Here is a 26,340-nt window from a genome sequence, read left to right as displayed (position 1 = left end):
TTAGTTTTGCCGTGTGGCAGAAAAGGAAATGAGCTTGCAAGCATTCTCAGGGACAAACAACAGCTAGTATTTCCCTACTCATTAGTTGCAAACCACATCTAAATAAAGAATCCATAGCTTAAGTGTTTGATCTCCCAGTTGTCTTCTTAAATGCATGAGCAATGCTCAGATCGATATGCAAGGCCCACTAGGAGAAATATGATGCGTTAATTCATCATTAACCCAATGAGATTGGGTTAATATGTGCCCTTTAGCTCTAAAATGCATTTTCTTTCATTTTTTTCCTGCGCTAGAGAAATCCGTCAAGCTCAATCTGAGAGACGTGAATTGCCTGATGATTCACTTCTAGACATGAAACATAGATCACAATAATCTTTTAGTTTTCAATGCCATCACTTGTAATGAACACATCTGTTCAACTCAGTCACCATTTGTTATCATACACAATAATCTCATATTTTTGAAGAATTTTCAGTCGGTTAGCAGCTCATATGGTGTATATTGTATTGGTTGAGAGATTAAAACATTATATTGAGTTCTATTTAGTAAAATATTAAAAGAGTTCACTCTTTACAATAAAATGACTAAAGATTAACCTGTAGTGTAGATATTTTATCAAATTCATTATGGATAATCAGGAGATGCTATGAAACAGTCTTTAGGTCGACACATATAGGCATAGATTTAGCTGTATGATAGGAACATGTCCAGCTACCAACATACAATGAGACATTGCTGTACCTGTTTGAATATCTGACGAAAATGTAATATTTCCTGATGGACTAGACCTAACAGAAAAGACTTGATATGAGGGAATAATGTTATTTTCCCTAACAGACTTTTTCTCTCTTCTTATCACAAACAGTTATCATTGTTTTAATCACTGGTTATTTTTAAAACGTCTGATCTCTGGGTTGTTTCCTGCCTCCTTGCAAAAATGTGAAAACTTATGCACTTGTCTACAACAAGTGTGAAATAACTCATGAATTAGCAGTATTACGTAGATAAATAATTTACATAAGCCCTTCAATGAATGTCTCAGACCAGACTTGGCTTTTGTCCATTGTATTATATAACACAACGGCACAATAAAAGACACGCAGATAACGTTAAAAATCTGCTTGGTCATCCTAAGAACAGATAATATAAAAGACTTGCATCCAACGAAGACCCAAACAGTGAGTAGCATATTTAATTTAATGTTTAAGTGTTCGTATGAAGTAAAAAAATATCTGACAGGGAAGCAGAATTATCTCAGATTAGCCATGTAGCCTGAACTGAAAATGCCCAGAGCCGGTCTATACAGGCTATATAGCGGTAGGCTAGTCTACATTTATTTCGACAGTGTTTAACAGACAGTGATTGATGAACTTTAAAGTAATGGCAATAATAAACGAGTGTAAATAAGTTTAGTTCTAGTTCGTTTGGTCTAGTTCATAGTTGGCCTACTACTGATTTACAGTCGCATTAAATGAACTGAATTGATCCTTTGTTTGTGTAAAAGCCGTTGCTACAAAGACAACACAGTGCCTATTAAAATGAGCAAGTGGGAAATGTGTAAAAAAGTGAAAATTTTAATTATTTTTATATCAATTTCACATAGCTGAGAAAAATCCGTGTGTCACAGAACGTATAATGTGAGAAACCTAATTTTGGTCATAACTAATTTTCGCGCTTTGCCATGCTCGACAGTGTACAGTAGCAGGTGCACAGTTTAGACCGTTGACAATAAGCTGTCTAGTTTCTACATGACTGGAGCACACTTAAAAATGTCCTTATCGTACCAGAGTCCACCGGTATTTTAGTGTCATATCATTTTTTAAATAATCTGGAGACAGAGCAGCGCCACTCTCGTTTTCAGTTTAGTTTTACAGGTAGAAATAGAGGGTATGCATAGACGTCACTTTCCCGCCGGAACGCGCTCCCTCAGCTGGACTGAGTGGCAAAAGAACCTGCTGGATGACTGGATTTAATAGAGGAAACTGCGAAAACGCGAGTAAAACAAATTACACTAAAGGTTGGGCTCGAAAGTATTCCTTATGACATGTCAAAGAAACCTAATCCATGGATATTGGCATGCAGCCAGGAATCGTTTTTCCCGATATTTATATGTGCCTGATTTCGACGCTGGGGAAATACATAAAGCATTTCTGACTGTGAACGCTTTATACAAATACAATAAGGTCTAAATCGGAGTGATCACTTAAGTTATATATTTCATATATCATATCGTCCAGCCCTAAAACTTTTATAGTTTTTGTCAGTGTTTATTTAAAAACACCCAATTATGCAGAATATAAGATGGTAAATATTTAATTGATGAGTTGTCAACACAATATATTACAGTACAATATATAGGGTATGATTTTACCCCAAAATCCAACAATTTGACACAAAAAGATAACTGCAAAACATGTTTCTTTGCCTGGAGTCCAGCTGTTTCTGTGAATTGCAGCGACCTATTTGCTTCTTTTTTCTGTAGCTTTCAGCAGTCTGTAAAAATATACCTCAGATTTTGTGTCAAAGCTAATTGTACAGTCAGTCGCAAAGCTCTTTCCCGTTTTGGATGTGTTTTGTGTGTTTTTCGCGGCATTCACGCTGAAAACCAATGCTGCCACTCAGTGGGCGGAACCGCAGTCATAACGGTCGACGGTGACGTCACGTGCATACCCTCTATACGCATGTCCAACGTATTTTAATAAAACAAAAATATTTAATCTGGCAAATAGGTTTATGGTGTATTATGCTGCCTTCACTTGCTATAGGAAGTTTGATATTTCTGAACTCGTGATCACCATAGATTTGATTATGTCTATGGTGATTAATAGCTTATTGCATTCAAGTTTCAACAAGAGAGGGCGTTCGTGTGCAATTTTTTTACCTAGGAAACTCCTATTTACGATAATTCTGCGAGAGCATGTGAAGGCAGCATTATATCAGGCAATGAAATGTGTATGTTTAAAGTGCAACTTCGCCGATTTTCAACCCGCTTTGTATTGTTACATTATCGGTATCAAATGAACAGTGTTTAGTCGTTCTCCTGGACGAGAAATTCACGTTTATTTTTATTTTTACGTCAATTATTATGTTTATTTTTGTATCCCAGCCAACGGACAGTCGGGTCGACAGATATGGTTATATTAAAAGAACAGTTATTGTAAGGGTAGGTTAATCACTGAAAATCGTATCGTACTTTGTCTACTCTTTAAACATCTTTATGGTAAAAATGGAACACTTTAGCAACAGCTTTCTTACCTGCACGAGACGTCGTTTTGCTTCTGGAGGAACTGACAGAACACCCGGGAACTGAATTCTTGCACCCGGGAAGAGTTTGCTAAGAAGTAGTTCCTACTATTTGACACTGTTAAGGGTATCCATAGCAAAGTCCCTTTAAGACAAGTCATTTCACTCGGCGGCCATCTTTGAAACGCCTCTTGGGCATGCAAGTGCAGCTCCTATCTCTTTGAATGGGGAAACATCAAATTCTCCAAAGCTGTTTGCCAAGCTTTCATTTAAATTTCATATTTGAAATCACGAATGAAATCTGACAACTGTCTCACAAATTTTGTTTCTAAACGCTCAAATCATGACAAAAAAACTGTATTTTTCAGGCTAGATCAAGCTAATGCGCATGCGCAGACCTAAAGTGCACGTGTTTTGCGTCTCTTTTCGGAGGCGCGCATCTAAACGTTTCTATAGAAACCGGAGCTTTAACGGCCACTGTAGTGACACGATGACTTTACCAATCGGCAACTGGCTCTTATTTAAAAGGCAGGACTTATTCCGCCATATTGCGCGTTGCACTTTTCTCCCATTCAAAACAATATGAGTGACCCGTCTTGTGTTACTCTATAGTCTTTGTCCATAGCAGACTAGTGGGAGTGGCCTTGGACGGCAACATGTTCAGTGCATTATGGGTGTTGAAGTTTTCCTATTTGGCAAAAGGGAAAACAACAGCCTTTTTTCTCTATTTTCTACAGTCAGGTAGCACCAATATCATTTTTTTCACCTTTCTACTGTATAGGCAACAAAGTTTTATTGAAAGCCCATTTTGCCAGTGGTGAACTACCCCTTTAAATACAGAAAGTAAAACTCACTGGTTGGTTGCTCACCTCGGCATGTATAAAGACATAGCGTCGTTTCCATAACAACAAAAAACACACTTATGAATATTTTATCTTGTAAGTTCTTTCATTTTCGTTATTGTACCAGTATTTACCGCCAAAATAGCAAACAACATTGTAAAAAAAATGTACTACAATTATTGTTTCTACTATTCTATTCTAGAACTTTTTACACTCTCTACTATTCTACTATAAAATGGAATTTCATCCAAAAAGTATAATAAGCATTCAGAATCTTTTTTTTTTTCCCCCTCTCTCATTCTTTTTTGATGACAGTGATGGCTGCCACAGCTTTTTTGTATAAAAGCAGTGGCATTTTGGCAAAGACCCTGGATACTATGGTACGTTTTTGTAGAGCTGTTCATTTAGTCATGGCGTGGTTTTGGTTAGTAAAACATATGAAAGTTGTTTCAGGTAAACCAAATGGAATTGCTCCTTTCATCTCTCAGAACCCTCACTTTAATAGAGCTTGAGTAAACATGACAGGAGCCTGAGAACCTGCTTCCTGTAAACAACCCCAGACACCCTTCTCATGGAGATGAGCTGTGAAAGTTGCATTTACCCACTCTGTCAGTGTTCATCTGAATAAATTACACAGCTCAGTAAAGTCCAAGGGCAATATATTAAAATATGCTAGCTCTCAATATCCTCTCTCCTGACAGCACGCACGTTTGTTTCCTCAGGGCTAGAGGAAGGCCGAGGATGAGGACTGTGATTGTGGTGCATGGTGGCGCGTGGGCCATCCCGGATCTGTTAGCCGAAGCATCTGTGGCTGGAGTCAAGAATGCTGTGCGGGCAGGGGATACTGTTCTGAAGAATGGGGGGAGTGCAATTGATGCTGTAGAAAAAGCTGTGAGGTCTTTGGAGGATGACCCAACGTTTGATGCAGGTAATACATACATACATAGCCTACATATATACACGTACATTGTAATATTAAGATTTTTTAATGTGGCTGAAAGAAGTCTCTTCTGCTCACCAAGGCTGCATTTATACAAATCTGTAAAACAGTAATATTGTGAAATATTGTTACAATTTAAAATACGTATTTTCTATTAAAATGTAATTTACTCCTCTGATGGCAAAGCTGAATTTTCATCAGCCATTACTCAGTCTCAGTGTCACATGATCCACAAATCATTCTAATATGCAGATTTGGTGATACACTACCATTCAAAATGTGGGGTAAGTTGAGGTGTGGTAAGATTTTAAAAAGAGATTTAAAATAAATAAATACGAAATTAATAATTTTATTCAGCAAGGCTGTATTAAATTGATCAAAAATGACAGTAAAGACATTTATAATGTTACAAAACTTTTCTATTTTATATAAAAGCTGTTCTTTTTCATTTTCAGTTCACCAAAGAATCCAGAAAAAGGTATCTTGATATCCACAAAAATATTAAGCAGCACAACTATTTTAAACACTGATAATACAAAATGTTTCTTGAGCATCAAATCAGCATATTACAATGATTTCTGAATGATCATGTGACACTGAGACTGGAGTAATGGCTGCTGAAAATTTAGCTTTGCCATCACAGGAGTAAATTACATTTTAAAATACATTCAAATAGAAAACACTTATTTTAAATTGTAAAAATATCTTACAATATTACAGTTTTACTTTATTTGTAATCAAATAAATGCAGCCTTGGTGAACATAAGAGTCTTCTTTCACAAAAAAATCTTCATCATTTCAAAATTTGGCTGGTAGTTTTATTATTATTATTATTATTTATTTATTTATTTATTTATTTTCTCCTTGACTCTCTATTGACTCTCTGACTCTATTCAAGACTTCAAGCAGAGGATGTACAGATTCAGTAGTTTGTGAGAGACTTCATCTAGGCTCTGACTAGGACAGTATTTCAGCACATACCCTTGACACTTTGTTAATGATCATCTTGAGAGTAAGGTGAGAGGTTCTCCAATAATTATCAGATTACAAGGAGGAAAGCGGGGTAAAACAAGACACTTCATTAACACACCCAGCCTGTCGGTGCCAATCTCATTTGTGATGGCTAACTGCCACCATAAGTGAAATGGCTAATCTTCCTCATATCAGAGCTGCACATTCTGCAGCTCATCAGGATCATTTTATACACTGGGGTAGCCAGAAGCACAGACTGATCAATAGATGACTAATGCAATCCTGTAGAGTACTGAAAGGTAGACATCAGAGTGGATAACAGTCTGGAGTATGTCAGGGTGCCATGACTGAGATAAGAATGAGATATATGTGTGAAAATTAGATCATGTTGTATTACTCTAGAGCAGGGGTATCCAATCTTGCTCCTGAGGGCCACAGTCCTGCAGAGTTCAGCTCCAACCCCAACTAAACACACCTGAACCAGCTAATCAAGGTCTTATAGGCATACTAGAAAATTCCAGGCAGGTGTGTTGAGGCAAGTTGGAGCTAAACTCTGCAGGACAGTGGCCCTCTGCTCTGAACCTACTTACCTATCTTTCTGACTGTCTGTCTATAAACACACACACACATATCCATCTTATTCCTACGCCCCATGACGCTTTGCGCGAATTATGGGTGTAACTTCTGTTAAGCTGTAAATAGTCAGTGAAAAGCTCACTCTATGAACGCAATAATACATTTTATTTTTAAACTGGGTACAATGAGATGACATTATTCTACTCACCCTTCAACCAACGAACATTAAAAGGACACTTAAAAGTGTAAAAGCATCAACAAGGTACTTTCAACAGGCCATGAAAAAGCGCGATTCTCTGTATTATGTAATATACATTGCCTTAATAAAAAATGTTCATGAACTTCAGCATTGCGTGATACTATTTCAAAGTGATTTCCATCATTTTTACAGATAATAAATTGTATTTACCTGTGAAAACAAACCTGGAAAGAGACATGAGGATTTGAGGAGAAAAACGAGAGATTCTTTGTGCATTCTGGTGAATTATTAATGGGATATATCGTAAATTATATCGGGAGAACAGATCACAAGTGTGCAGTATATGTTGTCCTTTTTCATACTATTACAGCGGTATGCAAAGGGACAAAATAAATAATCACGAGGATAGAAAGCAGCAACTGAAAAGAGCCTTATGCCATAGATATTTGTTATAACATGTTACGTTAAAATACCAAGCGTTACGTTATTCTCATGATGTCTGAAAATAAAACATGAAAGAAAAATTGACAGCTCATTCAGTCAAACTGACGGATAAGCTTTATTTGTAGGGCAACCTTATGATTTGAAACGATTCGTTTCAGTCTTCTTAAATGGAAGTTCCCCAAAACGGAAGTGGAACCCATAATTCGAAACGCAGTAGGCTAGTCAGGAATAAGGTGGATAAAGCACCTTAATGTTTATTGTGATGTCTTTTTAAAATATGCAACATATTTTCTGTTGTGTAAAAAAAAAAAAACGTAATTAAAAATTAATAAACCCCACAATAATTTCTGCAGTCAGTAAAGCTAGCCAGTATGTGTTCTGCAAATGTATCTATCTGTCTATCTATCACTGTTTACGGGAAACGTGGTAAATCTTTTCAGACATGTGGACTTCAGAATTGGAGTGTAAAATCTTTCATGTGCAGGTCATGGTGCAGTGCTCAATATTGATGGAGAGGTGGAGCTGGACAGTATCATCATGGATGGGAAAACACTTGCCGCTGGAGCTGTGGCCTCTGTTAGAAACATTGCTAACCCTGTTAGTCTTGCTCGTGCTGTGATGGAAAAGGTATGTTTTCTTCTCAAATTGCTTCTCAATTTGTCATCATCTACTGCAGCAGATCTCAAATTCGAATGAATGAGTTGACTTATTTTTTTGGATGACTTAATTTGGGTTTAGAGTTCTCTCTGGTGAACCTCCAACCCTTTTAATTCAAGCCATTTCTCACTGTACAAAAGTGAATATTTTACTGATGGCTAGTTTTATGTGCACTAAGAAGTAGGGGATGTGATACGGAAACTGAATTTCTGTAATACAATTTACATACATTTCTATATACTACACTGCAATATGCTACATAAAATAAAATTCAACAACCATTTCTCAATCATAAAGGCTTATTTCATTTCATTTTTCCATCAAAAAGACTTGTCTAACTCATTATTTGTCCATATAAGAGAATATCACATGGTTGCTATAAAATATGTCTGGTATACCTCTAAAATTGGCATTCACACTGGATAAGGAAATTATCTGAGAGCTAGTTCTTAATGCCTGCCCTTATCAAGGAGGTCTATATGTGGATCACTTCAAAGATTGTAAAACCCAGAATTGGGTGATATACCCAAATATATATACCCAAATTTTTATATTCTTGTAACAGATTGAAAAAAAAAAAAGCCATGATGTTGACTTCAAAGGTGAAATTAGCACCGTAGATTCAGGATTTTCCAGTGCCTGCAGAGCTTTAACTTGTCATTTAATCAGGAACTTTGTAATGACAGAGTCAAAGGGAAATAAATGCTAGCTGATTTTCAGATTGATTTCAATCAGTGCTCTTTGTACTGACATAGATAGCAGTCTTATACAATGATTTATCTCCACATGTCTAAAAGACAAAAGCCTAGCCAGCATTTGTACTTATTTCTCAGGGTAAGTTTATTTTTAAAAAAGTTCATTTGCGTGTTGGCACAAATCTTAAAATCTTAGCTAATATATATATATATATATATATATATTTCAACTATTATTCAACTATTATTGCCCAAACAATGTATACTGTAGGTTATTGAACATGCTAACCTAGAATAGCAGCATAAGTTATCTCAGTGAAATTGACAAATATTATTTGTTTATGGTATATTGCAGTGTGATTTATCCATACACATCATTTTTTTTTTTTTTTAATTCATGTACCCTCATAATCTTTAATTAAAATAACTTTCCCTCCCACTTGCAAAAAAAAAATCAAAGCTGGCGATAATGATCCAACAATCCAATTAATATCTGATGAACAAAATCAAGTCCCGCCTTCATTTTTTTCTTGTTTGAGAAGCTGTTTACTTTATTAACTCTATTTTAAGGTCAGCTCAAGAAAGAAAACAAACTGCAGTAAAACATAAATAGCGATTAGTGACGTTAGCCATTTTAGACATCCACCAGATTTAGCCGAATTAAGGACCGTTCACATTGATAACTATAAATAAAATGGTCTATAATGATTAGCATCCACACTAACAGGTGATGAAATGCATACTGCAGTTATGTTGTCTGCCGCAGCTCTTTAAAGCAGGACAGATTCTGATTGGCTGTCAATATTTATATCCTATATAAAAAAATAAATTTAAAAAAATCATTCTGAAAGTGATTCCAATGATATCGTTCCCCTATGTCATTATCTTTATAACTGTGGTGTAGACTTCCCTATTCGCATACAATTAGAATGATTATCAAAACTTTATACTAAAAAATTATTGTTATAGGAAGCAAAGTGGAAGAGACAGAGGGGATGGGATCAGGAAAAGAGCACAAGCCAGGACTACAGTAGATCTTGGGTGTCTCAAAGCACTAGAGTACTATATGTCAGTGTGCTGCCCACTAGGCTATTGGCATGAACTAACCAGCCTCAGTTTGATAAATATTAGAACCTCATTGTATACGATAGGTGGGGGGAACAGAAAATGACGGCAAAAATTTAGCTGTCAGAATCTGTTCCCCCATCCCCATGATGAGAGATTTTGGATGTAGTGGATTAAAAGATGCTGATTCTATTCTGTGTGTGGATGGAGCTTAAGCAGCATAAGTTTGATAAATATTAGAACCTGACTGTGTAAGAAACATGGGGGAACAGATTCTGATGGCAAAAATCCAACTGTCAGAATCCATTCCCCCACCGCCATGTTGAGAGATGTGTATATAGTGGCTTATAAGATGCTGATTCTATTCTGTGTGTGGATGGAGCTTAACCAGCATCAGTTTAATTTTTTTTTTTTTTTTTTGCTGTTTTTGCCTTTTATTGTGATTGGACAGTATGTAGACAAGAAACAAAGTGAAAGAGACAGAGGGGAATGGGATCAGAAAACATACACGAGCCAGGAATTGAACTCGGGTCTCTTGAAGCACTAGGGCACTATATGTCAGCGTGCTGCCCACTGGACTATTTGCATGAACACACCAGCCACAATTTGATAAATATTAGAACCTCATTGTGTATGATCCATGGGGGGAACAGAATCCAACAGCAAAATCCAGCTGTCAGAATCCGTTCCCCCTCTGCCATGTTGATAGATGTTTATATAGTGGCTTAAAAGATGCTGATTTTATTCTGTGTGTGGAAGGAGCTTAACCAGCATCAGTTTCAAAAAATGTTTTTGCCTTTTATTGTGATAGAGACAGAGGGGAATGGGATCAGAAAAAGTACATGAGCCGGGACTTGAACTCAGGTCTCTCAAAGCACCAGGGCCCTTTATGTCAGAGTGATGACCACTAGGCTATTGGAATGAGCTAGCCAGCTTCAGTTTGATAAATATTAGAACCTCATTGTGTACGATCCATGGGGGGAACAGAATCCGAGGGCAAAAATCCAGCTGTCAGAATCCGTTCCCCCACCACATATTGAGAGATGTTTATATAGTGGTTTAACAGATGCTGATGCTATTCTGAGTGTGGAGCTTAACCAGCATCCGTTTAAAAGTTTATTTTTTGCCGTTTTTGCCTTTTATTGTTATAGGACAGCATGTAGACAGTTATCATTCTTGGTGTTAAGTAGGCATTAAACGGAAGTTGTGATTACCTACTATAACGTGAATCCAAATTAAACAGCTTTTCCAACGAGAAAAAAAAAAATGTAGGGCAGACTTAATTTTGTCCATTGGGAATTGCTTGATTAATTGGATGGTTGTGGTTTTCTATTGCTGCGTGATCTCATGTGAGTGACAGTTTGCCCCACCCTCGCGCCTGTAAACACATCATCAGAGAAGACTTTGCAAGAGTGGGAAAGTTATTTTGATTAAAGATTACAAGGGTCCATGAATTAAATAATAATAATAATAATAATAATGTGCACGGATAAATCATTTATAGTAAATGCTGTAATATTCCATAAAAAATAAGAATTCCATTTCGATTTCATGGTGACTTTAACAGGCTTTCAGACACCCCCCTTCTTTCTACAACAACGCAGCTTTGGCGTAACCATTGTATTTTTACCTTTTAAGCCGAAGTAATCAAGCTCAGCGTCTGTTTTCAAGTGATTTAAAGTTCTCACCTCCCTCTAGCAATGAAATCTTTACTGATGTTCACTCCTGTCCTGTAGCTTTCTGGTCTCTTTAAATGGGAAGTCAAACACATCAATGGAAGAAACAGCGCAGCACGGAACGAGTAAGCATTGTGATACAACAGATTGGATCATGCAAATGCGGGGGGAAAAATCATTGCCAGATTTACAGTAAAACTGGCTGTAAACGTACAAAATGTTTGCTAGAAATTGCCCCAAAAGGACTCTGACTGGCACAACAATATCAACAACAACAAAAAAAACTTTGTTTATTTAACTTAACAGAGAATGAGGCTGTCACTGAGGCTGTTCTGATATCTCAGGACAGTTATTTCAAAGATATCAGTTAGGAGATATGATTGTTTTCTGCATACCATTACATAAAGAAATCACCTTTAACTAACAGCATCAGGTTTAAATAATGATCCACACACAGAAAAAAATATTAATAAACACATAGCTTTGATTTAATCTCTCAGATTATAGACAGCTGCTGATATACAAATGATACATGGTAGGAGATAGGCTATAATAAATAATTATTATGTCAAAGAGATTAAAATTTTCCCTTTCACTGAGTTCACCTTACAAGGCGTTGGACATGGAGGAAACAAAACCCAAAGAATACATGATAATTGATTAGCTGCAGCACCTGTCTTGACTGCCCCAAAAGACCTTGGCCTTACAATGGATTGGCAGATCTCCTTAATAGCCAGTATTAAAAATTCATCAGGTCTTGATCAATGCTGCGATCAAGCTTCACTGACCTCATGCTCTTGCTTTGCAATCTAAAATGCACAGTATTTGACAAAGAAAAATGACATTAATAACCGCGTTAATATTTAAAAGTTTCCTAAGTCAGAGTTATGGTTTAATCCATTGTGATGTTGTACAGAAAGTTACACAGAGAAATAAAATTGTATTATTAGAGACAGCAGGGTATTGTCTCAATAAATAATAGCAGTTCCACATGGAGACGTGCACAGTAAATATGGAAATAATGTGAAAGTGTACATAAGTTTAGTGTAGTTGTTTTATGCCATAAACAATCATTTTTGTTGTGGTGTTTATGTGGGAGATTTTTAAATATAACACATAGCACACCCAAGGAAATCAGAATGCAAAAGAAAGATTAGTAATGATTTAGTCAGCACAAAGAACTAACCATGTAAGACATTTAACAATGTAAGGCCGTAAACCTGTCAAACAAGGCTAAACACAAATTGCATCATCTGCATTAAGGGACTGCTGTACACTTGCTATAGAGTTAAGGTCAAACCTAAGAGTAATTTGCCTTGGGTTCCCTCTGGAATACTGAATGGATTTTAGACTCAATTAGGCCTTCTAAACACAAAATGTTTGATTTATGAGGAAAATAAGGTGTGTGGTTACATTATATGACAATACTTTGAAAAGAAAGTTACATTAACCTATATGACAATGTTATTTCTTATATGACAAGAAGTCCTGTTCTGTAACATGAATGACACACAGTCATACCTCAAACATACATTTTTATAGTGAACCCATAAATGGAAACGGCTAGTAGCCTATGTAAGCTGCTTTCTAATTCATGACTTATCGAATAGCCTACTCTTTCGAGGTCCAAGCCTCTACTCTCTATCCCTATCCAGGGATTCTCAGCTCTGGCCCTCAAGGTCCACTTTCTTGCAGAGTTTACCACTAACCCTAATCAAACACACCTGAACAACAAGCTAATCAAGGTCTTCAGGATTACTAGAAAGCTACAGGCATATGAGTTTGATCAAGGTTGGAGCTAAACTCTGCAGGAAAGTGGATCTTGGGAACCCCTGTTCTACTCTGTTTCAAGTGAGAATATCCCAGCAGCTGTTTATGAGCACAAGGTTTTAAAAACTCACGGCTTCCCCGACACCAATATTTAAACAATTCATAAAAAATTAATCACTGTCTTTCCAAATGAGATTTCAGTATAGAGATGAAGGTTAGGATCATGATTCTCCAGTAATACAGCACACTGTGAGTGTATATTAGCATAATTTGTTGTTTGCTATTGGGATCTAACGCAGCGTTTGGACCCGGAAACGGTGACATGTGATGTCAGACTTAACTGGATTGGTTAAAGCAGCGTTTCCCAATCCCAACTGGGGTGCCCATCTGACAAGAGCAGGGGTGCCGTGTAAAACTTCCTTCAAACATTTTTAAATTGTGAAAATGTATAAAAATCATTTATTATGTACCATCAATTTCTGATATCTCCAATAACAACAAATAACACACACAAATTTATAATAAAAATGCCAATCGTAAGAAAGATAGGTCTGAATTTTGGGTGTGGTTTCGCATGATTTCATTCCCAGTGAGTAGACATAAAGCCACCTCTTTTTCATGGCTTGTTGCGCTTACAGTCAAATGCACACGAAGATATTAGGCTTGTTCGACTTCATGCGGCACCACAAAGATCGGCTGCCGCCTGACAAAAGCAATGCGTTCTGGTTTGTCTGCTTTTGATCGGCGCTGCAGCCGCCTTACGATCACATGTGCCATCAAAGTATCGCGAGAGCAAAACAAGGCCAGCAGCCTAGGTCAGGCGCTGCAGTTGCTCAAAATCAGCTGCGAAAGCCTTGATGACGACACACTTTATTCTCATTGATCAGATTCTGTGATGACAAGGACAGAAGTGTGTTGCGTGTTTTTTCTTAGACAAGTTCCTGTATTCAACCAATCTTGATATTGAATATTTGATATTCAAAACATGGGAATTTCAATCTTATCCACTTCTTCGGCTACAATCAACGCAAAAATCGTGTGGTCTGCCAAAGACTTTGGTTCAGCACACTATGGAAGTGTCTGACCTGACGGTCATCTCTGTACTTCTCCCCCGCCTGCAACCGGCAAATCTCGCCAGCCGGTGGCAGGCTAGTATAGTTCATCTCAAACAAGCCTATTGTCACAATATCCGTCTTGCCTCGTATTCATATTAAACACATCAGTTATGTCTTTAGTAGTGCTGTCAATGTTAATGCAAAATCTGCGCAGAACCGTTCACCGGTGAGATGCATTCCAGTTAGAAATGTGTTCAAGTGTGGACCGCCTTGCTCTGATGTCATCCCGAAGTGTGTCAAAAAAGTCTTGTGACAAGCAAGGATTCTGCAGTCAGGCGCAGTTGCTCTCCACCGACTGCACTGATCAAAAGCTTGATGGGAAACAACTTGCTGACGACACAGCTTAATGCTCATTGGTTTAAACAGCCGTGATGTATTGTTCTCTTTTAAAATGTTTGATTTTAAAACTCTGATATAATATTTTTATGTATAAAATGTGTGAATATTCCCAAACTCTCTGACAATGCGATCTCTTTGGGTTATGTGATTGTTGTCATATTTCTAATATAAAAACATATCTGTATTAAAGTAAAAATGATTGATAAACACGTCTTTCAAATGTAATTAAATAACAAGTACTTTGGGTGTCTTGTTCATCATATTTATTTTCTTATTATTTAACTTAAATTACATTGAGTTTATCAGCAACGAAGCGCATGAGTGTGAATCTGCCTTTGGTCTTGTAGGTGTCTAATCCACTACGAGGAGAGAACTGTCCGAACTGTTCATCAAGTTGAGAAACACTGAGTTAAAGTAAACATTTAGACAACTAATCATTTTTTTTGTGCTTTTTACTCAGACAGATCATGTCATGTTGACAGACAGAGGGGCAAGCATGTTTGCAGAGCGCATTGGTATTCCAGAAGCTCATGATTTGGTGACTGAGCCAGAACGCAAAGAGTGGGAACACAGCAACAGCTATGGAGCCGGAGTCAAACAGCTCTTCAACACACAATGGTGCGTAATTTCATGTTTGTTGCCAAAATGACTGTAGTTTTTTCCTCTAAATGCTTCAAGATGTCTTTTATTTCCTGATTTCTTGACATAATGGATAATGACCATACAGTTACAGAGCGGTCACATTAGTGAAATTTCAGTAAGATTGCACAGGCAAAAAAAGGTCTTGTTCATTGTCAGTTATGTAGTGAATGAAGCATAGATTTTCGAACCAAAGCAGCTTTCTGTTGGTGAACGTGGCAAATTCATGTGACCAACTAGAACATGAAAAAAATCTGCACGGAGAACTTGTGTGACCGCAGCTTCAGACTTCAGAGTAAATAGACCATTTGGGATCAGACATCACAGTTGCACCTTGCAGTTGAGCACGCATTGTGGTGGCAGAAAAACACAAGTGGTGCTCACTGCAGAGCCGAATGACATCTAGCTCCCCCGTAATGGGTGGAGCTTGACCTAGTCACGCTCCACCTCTAATGGATGGAGTTATGTTTAGCGAAAGGGTTATGGGTAGAGTTAGGGTTGGTTGGACTGTCTAGCTCCACCCATTACATCCAGCAAGGGGGAGCTGGATGTCTAGCTCCATGGTGAATGTGATTTCACCAAGTAGAACATGTTCCTGGATCAACATCCTTGTTGATCCAGTAGCAACATTCCAATAAACCAATCAGATTTGAGGGATAGGTTTGCAGTTAATGTCAAGTTTAGGCTTACAAGCAGGGTTAGGTGCTTCTACATCAGTGTTATTCACCTATCATTTCCCTCTGATTTTATGGGCAGGGTTAGGTTTAGGGTTTGGGTTATTTAGGGTTAGGACTATGTTTTGGGGCAGGAATGTTGTTCCAGGATTAACAAAAGATGTTTTACTTGGTAAATTCACGGTGACCCTAACTCCATCCATTGCCTCTGCAGTGAGCAGCCTCTCGAAAAACAGTGGTAACAAGTGGAGAAAAATGAGCGAGAGGGAAAAATGTCTTGTTGTGCCTTTGGATGTCAGAATTGGAATGCAAAAAATACGGTCTTCATTTTTACAGAATACCGTTGTCAAAGACCCTTTGAAGTTAAATGCAGACCTTTATGGTTGCAAACCATTAAATGAACAGACTGAATTGACAAAACCTGTGATAATTAGTCTACTTTAAGTAGTAAATGAAGGGTGTAAGGTTGGGCTTGATTTTTTTTTTTCCTTCAGGAATTGATTGGATCATTGATCGTTGATCGTGAGTGACAGGTTGTCCCGCCCTTGCGCCAGTAAACACATCATCAGAGAAGAGAAGAGATGTTGTTGCAAGAGGGAGGGGAAGTTAATAAGATTATAAGGGCATGTGAATTTTAAAAAAAAATAATCATGTGGATACATAATAAATCCTGCAATATTCCATAAAAAAGTAAGAATGTTTGATTTTGATTTCATGGTGACTTTAAATGATGAGTTCACCTGCCCATCTTTGCATTAATTTATTGTGGAATGTATACTGTGATAAATCATTATCTACCCTCATCATTCTTTTATCTTTTTTTTATGATACTGATTCTAATGATGTCTTTATATAACGTTCTAAATCATTTAGTTTTAAAAGGGACAGTGGTTCTCCTTGGCATTGAGTCCATGAGCTGAGAATGGCAGCATATTCACATGCTGGCCTGCACAGAGCTCAGGTCATTCCCCGAGGCCTTCAGGCAGTGCAGATAGAGCTGTGTGGGCTCCAGCAAAGCAGCCTTACCTGCCACCTCCACTTCCCCAGGCTGAGTGTTGAGTAGTAGTGGAGTCAGGGCCATGGCGGGGTGTAACCTCAGCCCCCGAGGGAGTCTGTAAAAATAGTGCTGTGGAGGTGCTAAGTGACAGTTGGCTGAGCTACTGCCTTTCATCCTGCCCTGCTGTGGCTTCATTATTGATAGCCTCCCTCTGCTCACCCTGTACCACCATCACTGGGCTTTTTAACACATAGGCCCTAGAACTCAATTACCCTCCACCTTTATTTAGGTGATTACATGGCATACCTCTGCCCTGCTGGTTTGACCATGCTTTTATAAAACCACAGATGTCACACGCCATGGTGATCACATCAGATTAAAGCACTGGATAAATCTAAACGATTTTATGCATGAAAAGAATTGAATTGCAAAGATAATGATTGTTTTCAAATGATCTCCATCTGCTATTGGTAACACAAGCGAATAGCCCAAACTCACGCTATTGTCTGAGCCAGTGTTGCTGTGCTGGTCAGTATTCTAAAAAAAAAAAAAAGGTTATCATAGTGCCACAGTGTTTAATTTTTATGTCTCACAGTGTGACTTTCTTATTTTAAACATAATGTCACAATTACCTTTTTTTTTACACCCAGGTAGAAACAAGCTTCAACATACATCCATTTAAACGCATACTGTCATTTAGTTTTAGTGATTACTACTAGGGCTGGGTATTGACACAAATTTCAAAATTTGATTCGATTTCGATTCACAAGCTTGCAATTCGATTAAATTCGATTCGATTCAATATCGATTATTTTGGAAATGGGAACAGTACATGGCAAATTTTCTCAAGGAAAAAAATCTCTCAACTAATGCTGTAAACAGTGTTGCCAAGTCCGCGGTTTTCCCGCGGAATTGGGCTACTTTTACACTGTTGCCGCGGGTTGTTTTTCATGCCCGCGGGTTGAAGCGACCCCAAATAACATGATATTTAGCCCCTGGAATGCGACTTTTACCTGGGGAGCCCCGCCAAAAACGTGGATTTTACCCCCCGGAACGCGATTTTTACTGTGGGACCCCCCGTGAAACGTGATTGGGCTAGTTTTGAGCTAGTTTTGAGTAGCAATTGGGCGGGTTTTGTTGTGAAAACCTGGCAACCCTGGCTGTAAACTATACTTGGGAATCAGTTCTACATTACTATAATATTGAAGGTTAAAATTAAATGATTTTTATACAAACACTTAAATTAGTGGAAGTTTTTATAATAATAAAATTAAAATACTAACATTACAATTATGTAATTATATTTCTACTCCAATTCTTTTTTTGAAACACATTATTTAAATGGTGTCTGTTATAAAAACCTGACGGATTTATTCAAGAATACATTAAATATTGAAGAACATTAAAAATTATAATGAATGTGTTATATGGTGCATATATTTAGCAAAATGCTCCTCTCCAGAGTTCAGTTTTATAGCTGACTAACGAGTTATAGTCACTGAATATGGTTTTTCTGAGGTAAATGTGATGTTACGTGACATTGCTTTCAAGCTGTTTTATTGACGTCTTTCGCGGTTGAGACACTGATAGAGCTATTCCATGAGACAGGATACGGATTTCTGTAAGTTGTACTTTATCATTCAACATACCTTTGGGTGTTCATTCATGTTTATTTCGCGCTGTAACTGGTATTAGCGGAGAAGATCATCAGTTCACGCGCACTCCGCGTTGACGCCTCTCTTGAACTGAGGCGCTACAGCGATCTGTCACGCCACATTAAAAAGCGCCAAAACGGTTATTTTTTGAATTTTGTAATAAAATGGACAGAATTTGAAATCTGACTTTGTTTCATATCAAAAGTAACAAAGCACAAAGCTTATTGCCATTTATTGGATGGGAAGAGCGCTACAATGTTCTATTCATTCATCAACTGAAAACAGAATAGACTTATCGATTCTTGGGATTTAAGAATCGATATCGGATCGTAAAAATTAGAATCGATTAAAATTGAGAAATCGATATTTTTTTTTACCCAGCCCTAATTAGTACTGTATGTAGAAAATACATTTGCAACAAAAAGTTAAGACAACCACTTGTTCTTCATAATGAGAACTCTACCAACTTCTGTTCCAAATTTTGCACACTTCATTAGACTGTTTATGGATGTGTGAAGATTTACTGCAAAACTCTGTGATCACTTTGAAGTGTGAAATACAGTCCACCGTCAAGCTGCTTTTAAAAGCCGTTTTCACCTGAACCGATGAGCAAGATCCAGCCATCGCCGGTGATTTAAAAGAGCAATCAAGCGCCTGCCAAAAATGATTGATGCCTCGAATCTGGAGCCTGACAAGTGATTCTTTGCCAGCTGCTTCAGACAAATATTCTCCATGAGGACCATGTTTGCTCTTCCATTTCTGGGGAGAATGGCACGGAGGCTGTTTTCTTTAATTTCACCTTGAAGCATTGTCCTCCATGTGACTTCAAATTCATAACACACGCTTGTTTTCCACAGCGCTGCCTTAATCAGAGTTTCATGGGATATGAAGCCTGTGAAATACAAGGGTCTCTGTTCATCCCACTTCTGCTCTCTATTCTATTTCCTTTAAAGTGAACTAGCAGGGAAGACTGATGTGCACATCATAAGAATTGTGTTTTCTTTTTTGAAGAAGAAGAATGCATACTTTCTCATGTGTGTCTACAGAAATATCACAACTGATATAACACTTTCCCAGCAATCTCTCTGAGTGTACTTTGCCAGACTAGCGGCTGTGATTCAGAGTGGCGAAAGGCACTTATTCTTGCTCGCTTCCTTTGTTGACAGGCAGATGATGATGAGTCATTTTCAGGTGTGCTGGCACTCATAAAAGCATGTGTGAGGTTGTCATTAGCACGCTCCCTTTCAGACAGACATCTCTCACATCACCAGAACAGTACAACATGCATTTTTTTGGACTGAAGTTCACATAGGAAACAATAGTAATTGCACAGAGACTAATTTTAAAAGGGAGGGAGGCTTATGAATGTAGCGTATTAAGTTGAATTACGAGACAATAGTATGTCATATGAAGAGAAACTAAGCTAGAGGCACATCTCTGAGTGTGATGAATAATAATGCTCTCTCTTCAAAGCACCTTTTGAAAATACCATGTCTGAGACCATAAAATTAAAGATCTGAGGAAAAAAAATCTCTATTATTCAAGCTTATAGAACATTTTTTTCATAATTATAGGGGCCATGATACCGTTGGAGCGGTGGCTCTGGACTCTTTCGGTAATGTGGCATGCGCAACATCCACTGGAGGAATCAGATACAAAATGGTGGGAAGAGTTGGAGATTCTCCTATTATAGGTGAGTCCGATCAGAGATAGAGGACAGAGATAATCTCAGTGTCACACCAACACTAATTTTGAAGCAGTGCCTCGATTGAATGAGCCATTTCGGTTTGAAGGTGTCAGCTCTGATCAATACTCAATTGTCAGTGTTTTCTCCTGAGGTAACACACATTAACGTCTGACTCTCTGTGTGCTGCTGTCTTTTCCTGTGCGATAAGGATCTGGTGGATATGCAGACAATAGAAGTGGCGCGGTCTCCTGTACTGGTCATGGAGAGTCTATTCTCAAAGTCACCTTAGCCAGATTAATCCTCTTTCATATGGAGCAAGGTATGAGACTTTTACACTAATCCTGATGAGTGTGTGAGTGTGCATGCATACTCGTTTACCTTTAAGGGGTACAAACGTGTCCATATTTGCTTAATTAATTTTGTGCCTAATCCATTTTGCAAAAGCGATAATTCAATATGCACTAACTTACAGAAACTTGAGGTCAGTATGAATTTTTTTAAACAAAGTTACAAATTTTATTCAGTAAAGATGAATTACAATGATCAAAAGTGACAGTAAAGACATGTATAATGTTACCAAAACCTTCTATTTCAAATAAAGAATCCTGAAAAATATTAGCATGGTTTTTAATAAAAAAAAAGAAGCTAAATCAGTGTATTAGGATAATTTATGAAGGATCATGTGACACTGAAAACTGGAGTAATATCTGCTGAAAATTAAGCTTATTTGCTATCACTGGAATAAATTACATTATAAAAAAATATTAAAGTACAAAACAGTTATTTAATTGTAATTAATTAAACAGTTATTAAATTGTAATAATATTGCTGTTTTACTGTATTTTTGATCAAATAAAGTTAGCCTTGGTGTGCATAAGATAATTCTTTCAAAAACATGAACAAATCTTAAAGACCACAAACTTTTGAACAGTAGAGTATAATTTTTTTTATTAATTTGGGTGCTAACATGTCTGTTTTGTACACTAAAAAAAATAAGATTTATGAATTTCGATTGTATAGTAAAATTCCATCAAATTGAATTGAATAATCCTTACATATTATTCATATTATGAATTAAGAATTTTAAATGAGTAAAAAAAACTAGTGTAATAAAACATTTTTGTATACATCTTAATGGAACAAGGGAATTAACCAATTAGTTTGTGATTCATAATCATAAATTTAAACATATTTCCATTTTTTTATGAATATGAAAACTGAAACGGTTCCCTTGTTTCAATAAGATTTATACAAAATGTTTTATTAAGCTTTTTACTTATTTAAAATTCTTAATTCATAATATGAATAATATGTAAGGATTATTCAATTCAATTTTATAGAATTTTACTATACAACTGAAATTCATAAATCATAAAAAAAGGCTTTTCTTTTGAGTGTATCAATTTTAGGTTAATATTTATATGAAAGTATAAGGGAACATATATATATTTTAGGTCTTGTAACTAGACACTGTTTTTTTACAAGTACAGTATGTCAGCGCTTTTTGTCTTTACTAATTGTACTTTAATTGGTCCTTTTTACAGTATAAATATTCCTTATCAAAGTCATAGAAGCTGTGTGCATAACAATAGTAAAATAATTGTAGCAATTAAAATTATAATGGGTGTAGTAGATGGAGTGTAATGTCACACTGATGTCAATTATAATACTTAAAATACATACAATGTCAGATGCCAAGTTAATCAATATCATATTATTATATAAAATTGCATAAAAAGATCATTATACAACAATGCCTAAAGAAGTATTAATTTTCAATAATTTTACTTGTACATTTATTTACTTGCATATTTTCTCATAAACTATTTGTTTTACCCCAGCTACAGTATATGTCATCCCTTTTGTTTGCAATTTTTTTCTGTAATGCAATTTGTGTTCGTATTGTTTTGTCTTGCAAGGTCTCGATCATCTCTGCTCTTTTACCCTCACCCACATGTTGCTATTATTATCAGATTTTGTATAACCAAGCAGAATGAATGTCAAACCGCACAAAAATTGGATGCTGCTGTTGCCAGTCATTTTAATTGGTGTGTGTGTGCGTGTGTGTGAGCGAGACAGGAAGGATCGGAGGTGCTGCCACAGTAGGCAGATGATAATGAGGTGTGTGTTTGTCTGTGGAAAGAATGTGAAGGGGTCAGCAGGCTATTGTTCACTTTGGCGTTATGCGGTAATGATACTGCAACCACTCTGTTTATATATACTATACCATTTTTATATTCATCATTTTATCAATTATTAGATCAATGCAAGTTAGAATAAATTATTGGTAATATTGGCACTCATTACTTCAGTATTAATATAGTGAGTGATAGGTGGCTAGAAGCCCATGAGTCCCCAGTTAAAGCAAGAAAGCGAATTTACTGCACTGAAGAACAAGGAATGAGGTGAATGAAAGAGAACTAAAAATAGGCATTACATTGTTGCTAAATACAGTTATTTCTAGTCCATATTGAAAAAAGTAAAGTGCAATGCAAATAATAATGCTATTAACAATTATATAATATGTTAATAATGTTGCAGTATTTGTCTTGTTGCTAGACTGATGTTTTCTGTGTTTTACCACATAGTTGCAACACTAAGACTGATGGAATGAGCAAACCATGAGAGCAACATATATTGTTCATTGTGTGACCTGGACAGGGTCACCAAGGACACACACACTGTAGGTGCAGTTTTTCATCATACGGCACAGAGATCAAATGCTCTTGATTTTTTTTTTCTTTTCAGGTTGTGCTGGAAAATATCAGGAAAATACAAGAACAATGAAAAAATGTTGTACACTATCATGTACACTACTTTTTAAAAGTTTGGGGGTTTTATGTTTTTGAAAGAAGTCTCTTCTGCTCACCAATGCTATATTTGATCAATAATACAGTTAAAACAGCAATATTGTGAAATATTATTACCATTTACAGTTTTTTTCAACTGCTTACACACATTTTCAAAACTTTACACACAAATCCAAGAATTGCACACACAAAATGCCAAATGCCTCACATCTCTTGCAAAATGAAGCACTGTATTCAAAATATCACAAACACATCTCAAAAGCAAACATTTGTCTTACGTTGCAAACACCTTTGCCATTATATTCTGTTTTTGGATATATCATATACACACAGTTATTCAAAACCTAAAGCTCTTCTTTCATGAGCTCCTATGTACATTTCTGTAGAAGATTGAAAGTAATTGGCAGAGAGATGTTGAAAAATTCACGGTAAATGAAATCAAGATTGGAACCTAACTATTAATTTTTTTTTACTGTAAGCATTTGTGGTTGTGAATACAGTATTGCACAGTACGAAAGAAAAGAAATAATAATAACCAGAAACAATGGTTGTGTTTGAAAAAGGAAATCAAGATACTTCCTGTTAGATTTTTGTGTGTTACATAGAGAATTGTGTGTTGTGTTTTGCAAAAAGTGTTTTATGGAATTGAAAACTGAGTAGAAGGCCAAGAATTAGCAGAGTTTGTAGATTTGGTGTGTGGTTCTGGTGTTTGAGTGTCAGGTTTCAGAAATTGTGTGACAAGTAAGGATTTTGTGCCTAAGCAGTTGACAAAAACTGTAAAACATTTTTCCGTTTTAATATTTTTTAAAAATATAATTCATTCCTGTGATGGCAAAGCTGAATTTCCAGCAGCCGTTACTCAAAAATCATTCTATTATGCTGATTTGGTGCTCAAAAACATTTCTTATTGTTATCAATAATGTGTTTTTTTTTTTTTTTTTTTTGGAAACCATGATATATTTTATTTTAGGATTCTTTGATGAATAGAGCATTTATGATGAACAGCATTTATTTGAAATATAATTTTTTTGTAACAATGTGAAAGTCTTTACTGTCTTTTTTGATCAATTTAATGCATTCTTGCTGAATAAAAGTATTGATTCTTTTCTTCCCAAAAATATTTTTTCTTAGGCCAGACTTTGGAACGGTTGTGTAAGTGTCAGAGAATATAGTCAAACATTACAAGGATGGACAATAATGCATTGTGTATGATAGTAGCAGGTGTTAGTAGATTAATAATGCATTTCACATTGAACAACAACATTGACAGAAAATTCTTCTGAGGAAATACAGCAAAAAATGGTCAGCTGATGCCAGCTACAGTAGATAAACTTGTGCTGGTAACTTTGCTGACACTGTCACATACTTGAGTGTTGTGTTTGTGTAATGCAGGGAAATCAGCCACAGCCGCCGCCACCGCCTCACTCCAGTACATGGGTGAGAGAGTGAAGGGATGTGGAGGCGCCATTGTTCTCTCCTCCACAGGGGACTGGGCCGCCAGCTTCACCACACCACGCATGGCTTGGGCCTCCATTAAAGAGGACGTCCTGCACTACGGGTTGAATCCGAAAGAAGAGTTTACCGAGATGCTGAAATGAAAACTTTTTTTTTTGTTTTAATCTTATTTTTAATTAACCTTATTGTGAATTTCTTAAAACTTTCAGCTAGTTCATCAGTTTGTCTTAATTGTTAGCTTCTATCAGTTTGTTCTAATTTCATTTATCCTTTATATAAACCTACAAGTTATTTTACATCAATAGTAATGAGATCTTTTTCACATCAAGAAGATAACAAGATTACTCCTCGATTCATTGATTTAAAAAAAAAAAAAGTTATCTTTGACTATTGATAGTTAGATGTTAAACAAATGAAATTTACTCTGTACACACTTAATAACATTTATACAAGTTGTCCCCTACTGTTTCAACAGTATCTATATTGAACAAACATAGTGTTGAAACATGTATAGTGTAAGTGACTAGATGAAGAATTAAGATTTCTCATAAGCTTAACCCACAATTAATGAAAAATGATAAGAGTTATCTAGTTAGCATTATATGTATCCACAAATGACATCTGAGTGCATAGACATCAGATATATCATGAAAAATATAACAGACAAATGTACAACAGCCAGTGTTGGGGAAAGTTTTTTTTTTTTTAAAGTAATGTGTTACAATATTGCATTACTCCCTTAAAAAGTAACTTAATTGCGTTACTTAATTACATTTTATGGAAAGTAATGCATTACAATACTTTTTGCGTTACTTTTACTCACCTGGGGCCTCATTTATTAAGCGTGCGTACGCACAGATTTGATCTTAGAGTGTGCGTACGCTTAAATTTGACGTGGAAAAGTGCTTAGAGAGCCTTTTTTATTTGAAAAAAAAAGTAATCTGATTACATAACTCACGTTACTTGTAATGCATTAACACCAACATAGCTATATTTGGTTAATTTTATGTTGATTGTGCTTTATTAAAGATGAATATTACCCCTTCATGTCTTTAGTCGCTTCATTTCAGATTTTTATGTGCAGGGTAATTGGTGGATCTTGAAGATAAAAAGATTATGTTTCTTTTAAAAAGATCACAATGTTCCCATGCACTGATTTCTGAGAAATATCCTTTAATTTTAGTTTGCTTTTCTTTTGTTTGTGAATAAAGTAGCGATGATATTATGAAATGGAAATGAGGGAGAGCTGTTAAATTATTCCAGCCATGGGAATTGATGCATGAGTAATAAAATTAGAAAAGTTTGCTTCTAGTTAGTGTCTCCTTAGTTGCCCTCCTCTCATTTATTTATTTATTTTTCAAATTAAGGTCTGGCTGTCTACTGTATATAAAGACAAATGCTATACAGAGTAGAAATTTGCATACTTTTAACAATTAAAAACTTCATCAAAAACTTCCAAGATTTATGTATCCTCAAATATATTACTGTATTTCTTATGATTATAAAACAGTAAAAACCAATTGTAAGAGATAGCAGAGCAAAGGCGTGGAGAAATCTCAGGGACAGAGTTTTCTGTCTCTCCAAAAAGACAAAAAGTTTCTCTCCTCTTTTTAACGTAGAGGGAGCTGATTATTCCAAAGTGATTCCCGAACCCCCGCTGAGTGCAGCACCTCTACAGCAATTAACATTTTGACATGTTTGATCAATCATTCAGACTACAAAAGAAATAAATAAATAATTAAGTAAGGATTATTAGCCTGGCTGCATTCACTGTATTTGATCAGCGCAGTGCTGTTAGATCAAAGCATCGCACAAAGTGTGGAGAGCCGACATTACAACATCTACCCAGCGCCATGAAACAAAAGTGTGCTTCCTCAACTGAAAAAGATA

The 26,340-nt window shown here is 36.3% G+C and overlaps 1 protein-coding gene across 1 annotated transcript; it reads left to right on the top strand.

The window, feature by feature from the left end:
- The first annotated feature begins 1,038 nt into the window (after positions 1 to 1,038).
- On the top strand, positions 1,039 to 25,497 carry si:dkey-103j14.5 (isoaspartyl peptidase/L-asparaginase). The gene is made up of 7 exons (XM_051915826.1): positions 1,039 to 1,178; positions 4,808 to 5,013; positions 7,701 to 7,843; positions 14,994 to 15,151; positions 20,073 to 20,191; positions 20,394 to 20,504; positions 24,388 to 25,497. Exons 2-7 carry the CDS (start codon positions 4,827 to 4,829, stop codon positions 24,591 to 24,593), a joined length of 924 nt encoding a protein of 307 aa, XP_051771786.1. The 5' UTR covers positions 1,039 to 1,178; positions 4,808 to 4,826; the 3' UTR covers positions 24,594 to 25,497.
- The last annotated feature ends 843 nt before the right edge of the window (positions 25,498 to 26,340 follow it).

This window comes from Ctenopharyngodon idella, chromosome 13 (genome assembly GCF_019924925.1).
Source record: "Ctenopharyngodon idella isolate HZGC_01 chromosome 13, HZGC01, whole genome shotgun sequence".
NCBI classification, from domain to species: domain Eukaryota; kingdom Metazoa; phylum Chordata; class Actinopteri; order Cypriniformes; family Xenocyprididae; genus Ctenopharyngodon; species Ctenopharyngodon idella.
The sequence above is the reverse complement of the archived record's forward strand: the minus strand, read 5'-3'. Positions and strand labels throughout refer to the sequence as shown.

Bases quoted from the DNA above. Each gene is read 5' to 3' on its own strand.
- si:dkey-103j14.5 (XM_051915826.1), top strand. From the start codon at position 4,827: ATGAGGACTGTGATTGTGGTGCATGGTGGCGCGTGGGCCATCCCGGAT. The intron at 7,844-14,993 runs GTATGTTTTCTT...CTTTTTACTCAG, and splicing joins CTCGTGCTGTGATGGAAAAG to ACAGATCATGTCATGTTGAC. The intron at 15,152-20,072 runs GTGCGTAATTTC...TCATAATTATAG, and splicing joins CAGCTCTTCAACACACAATG to GGGCCATGATACCGTTGGAG.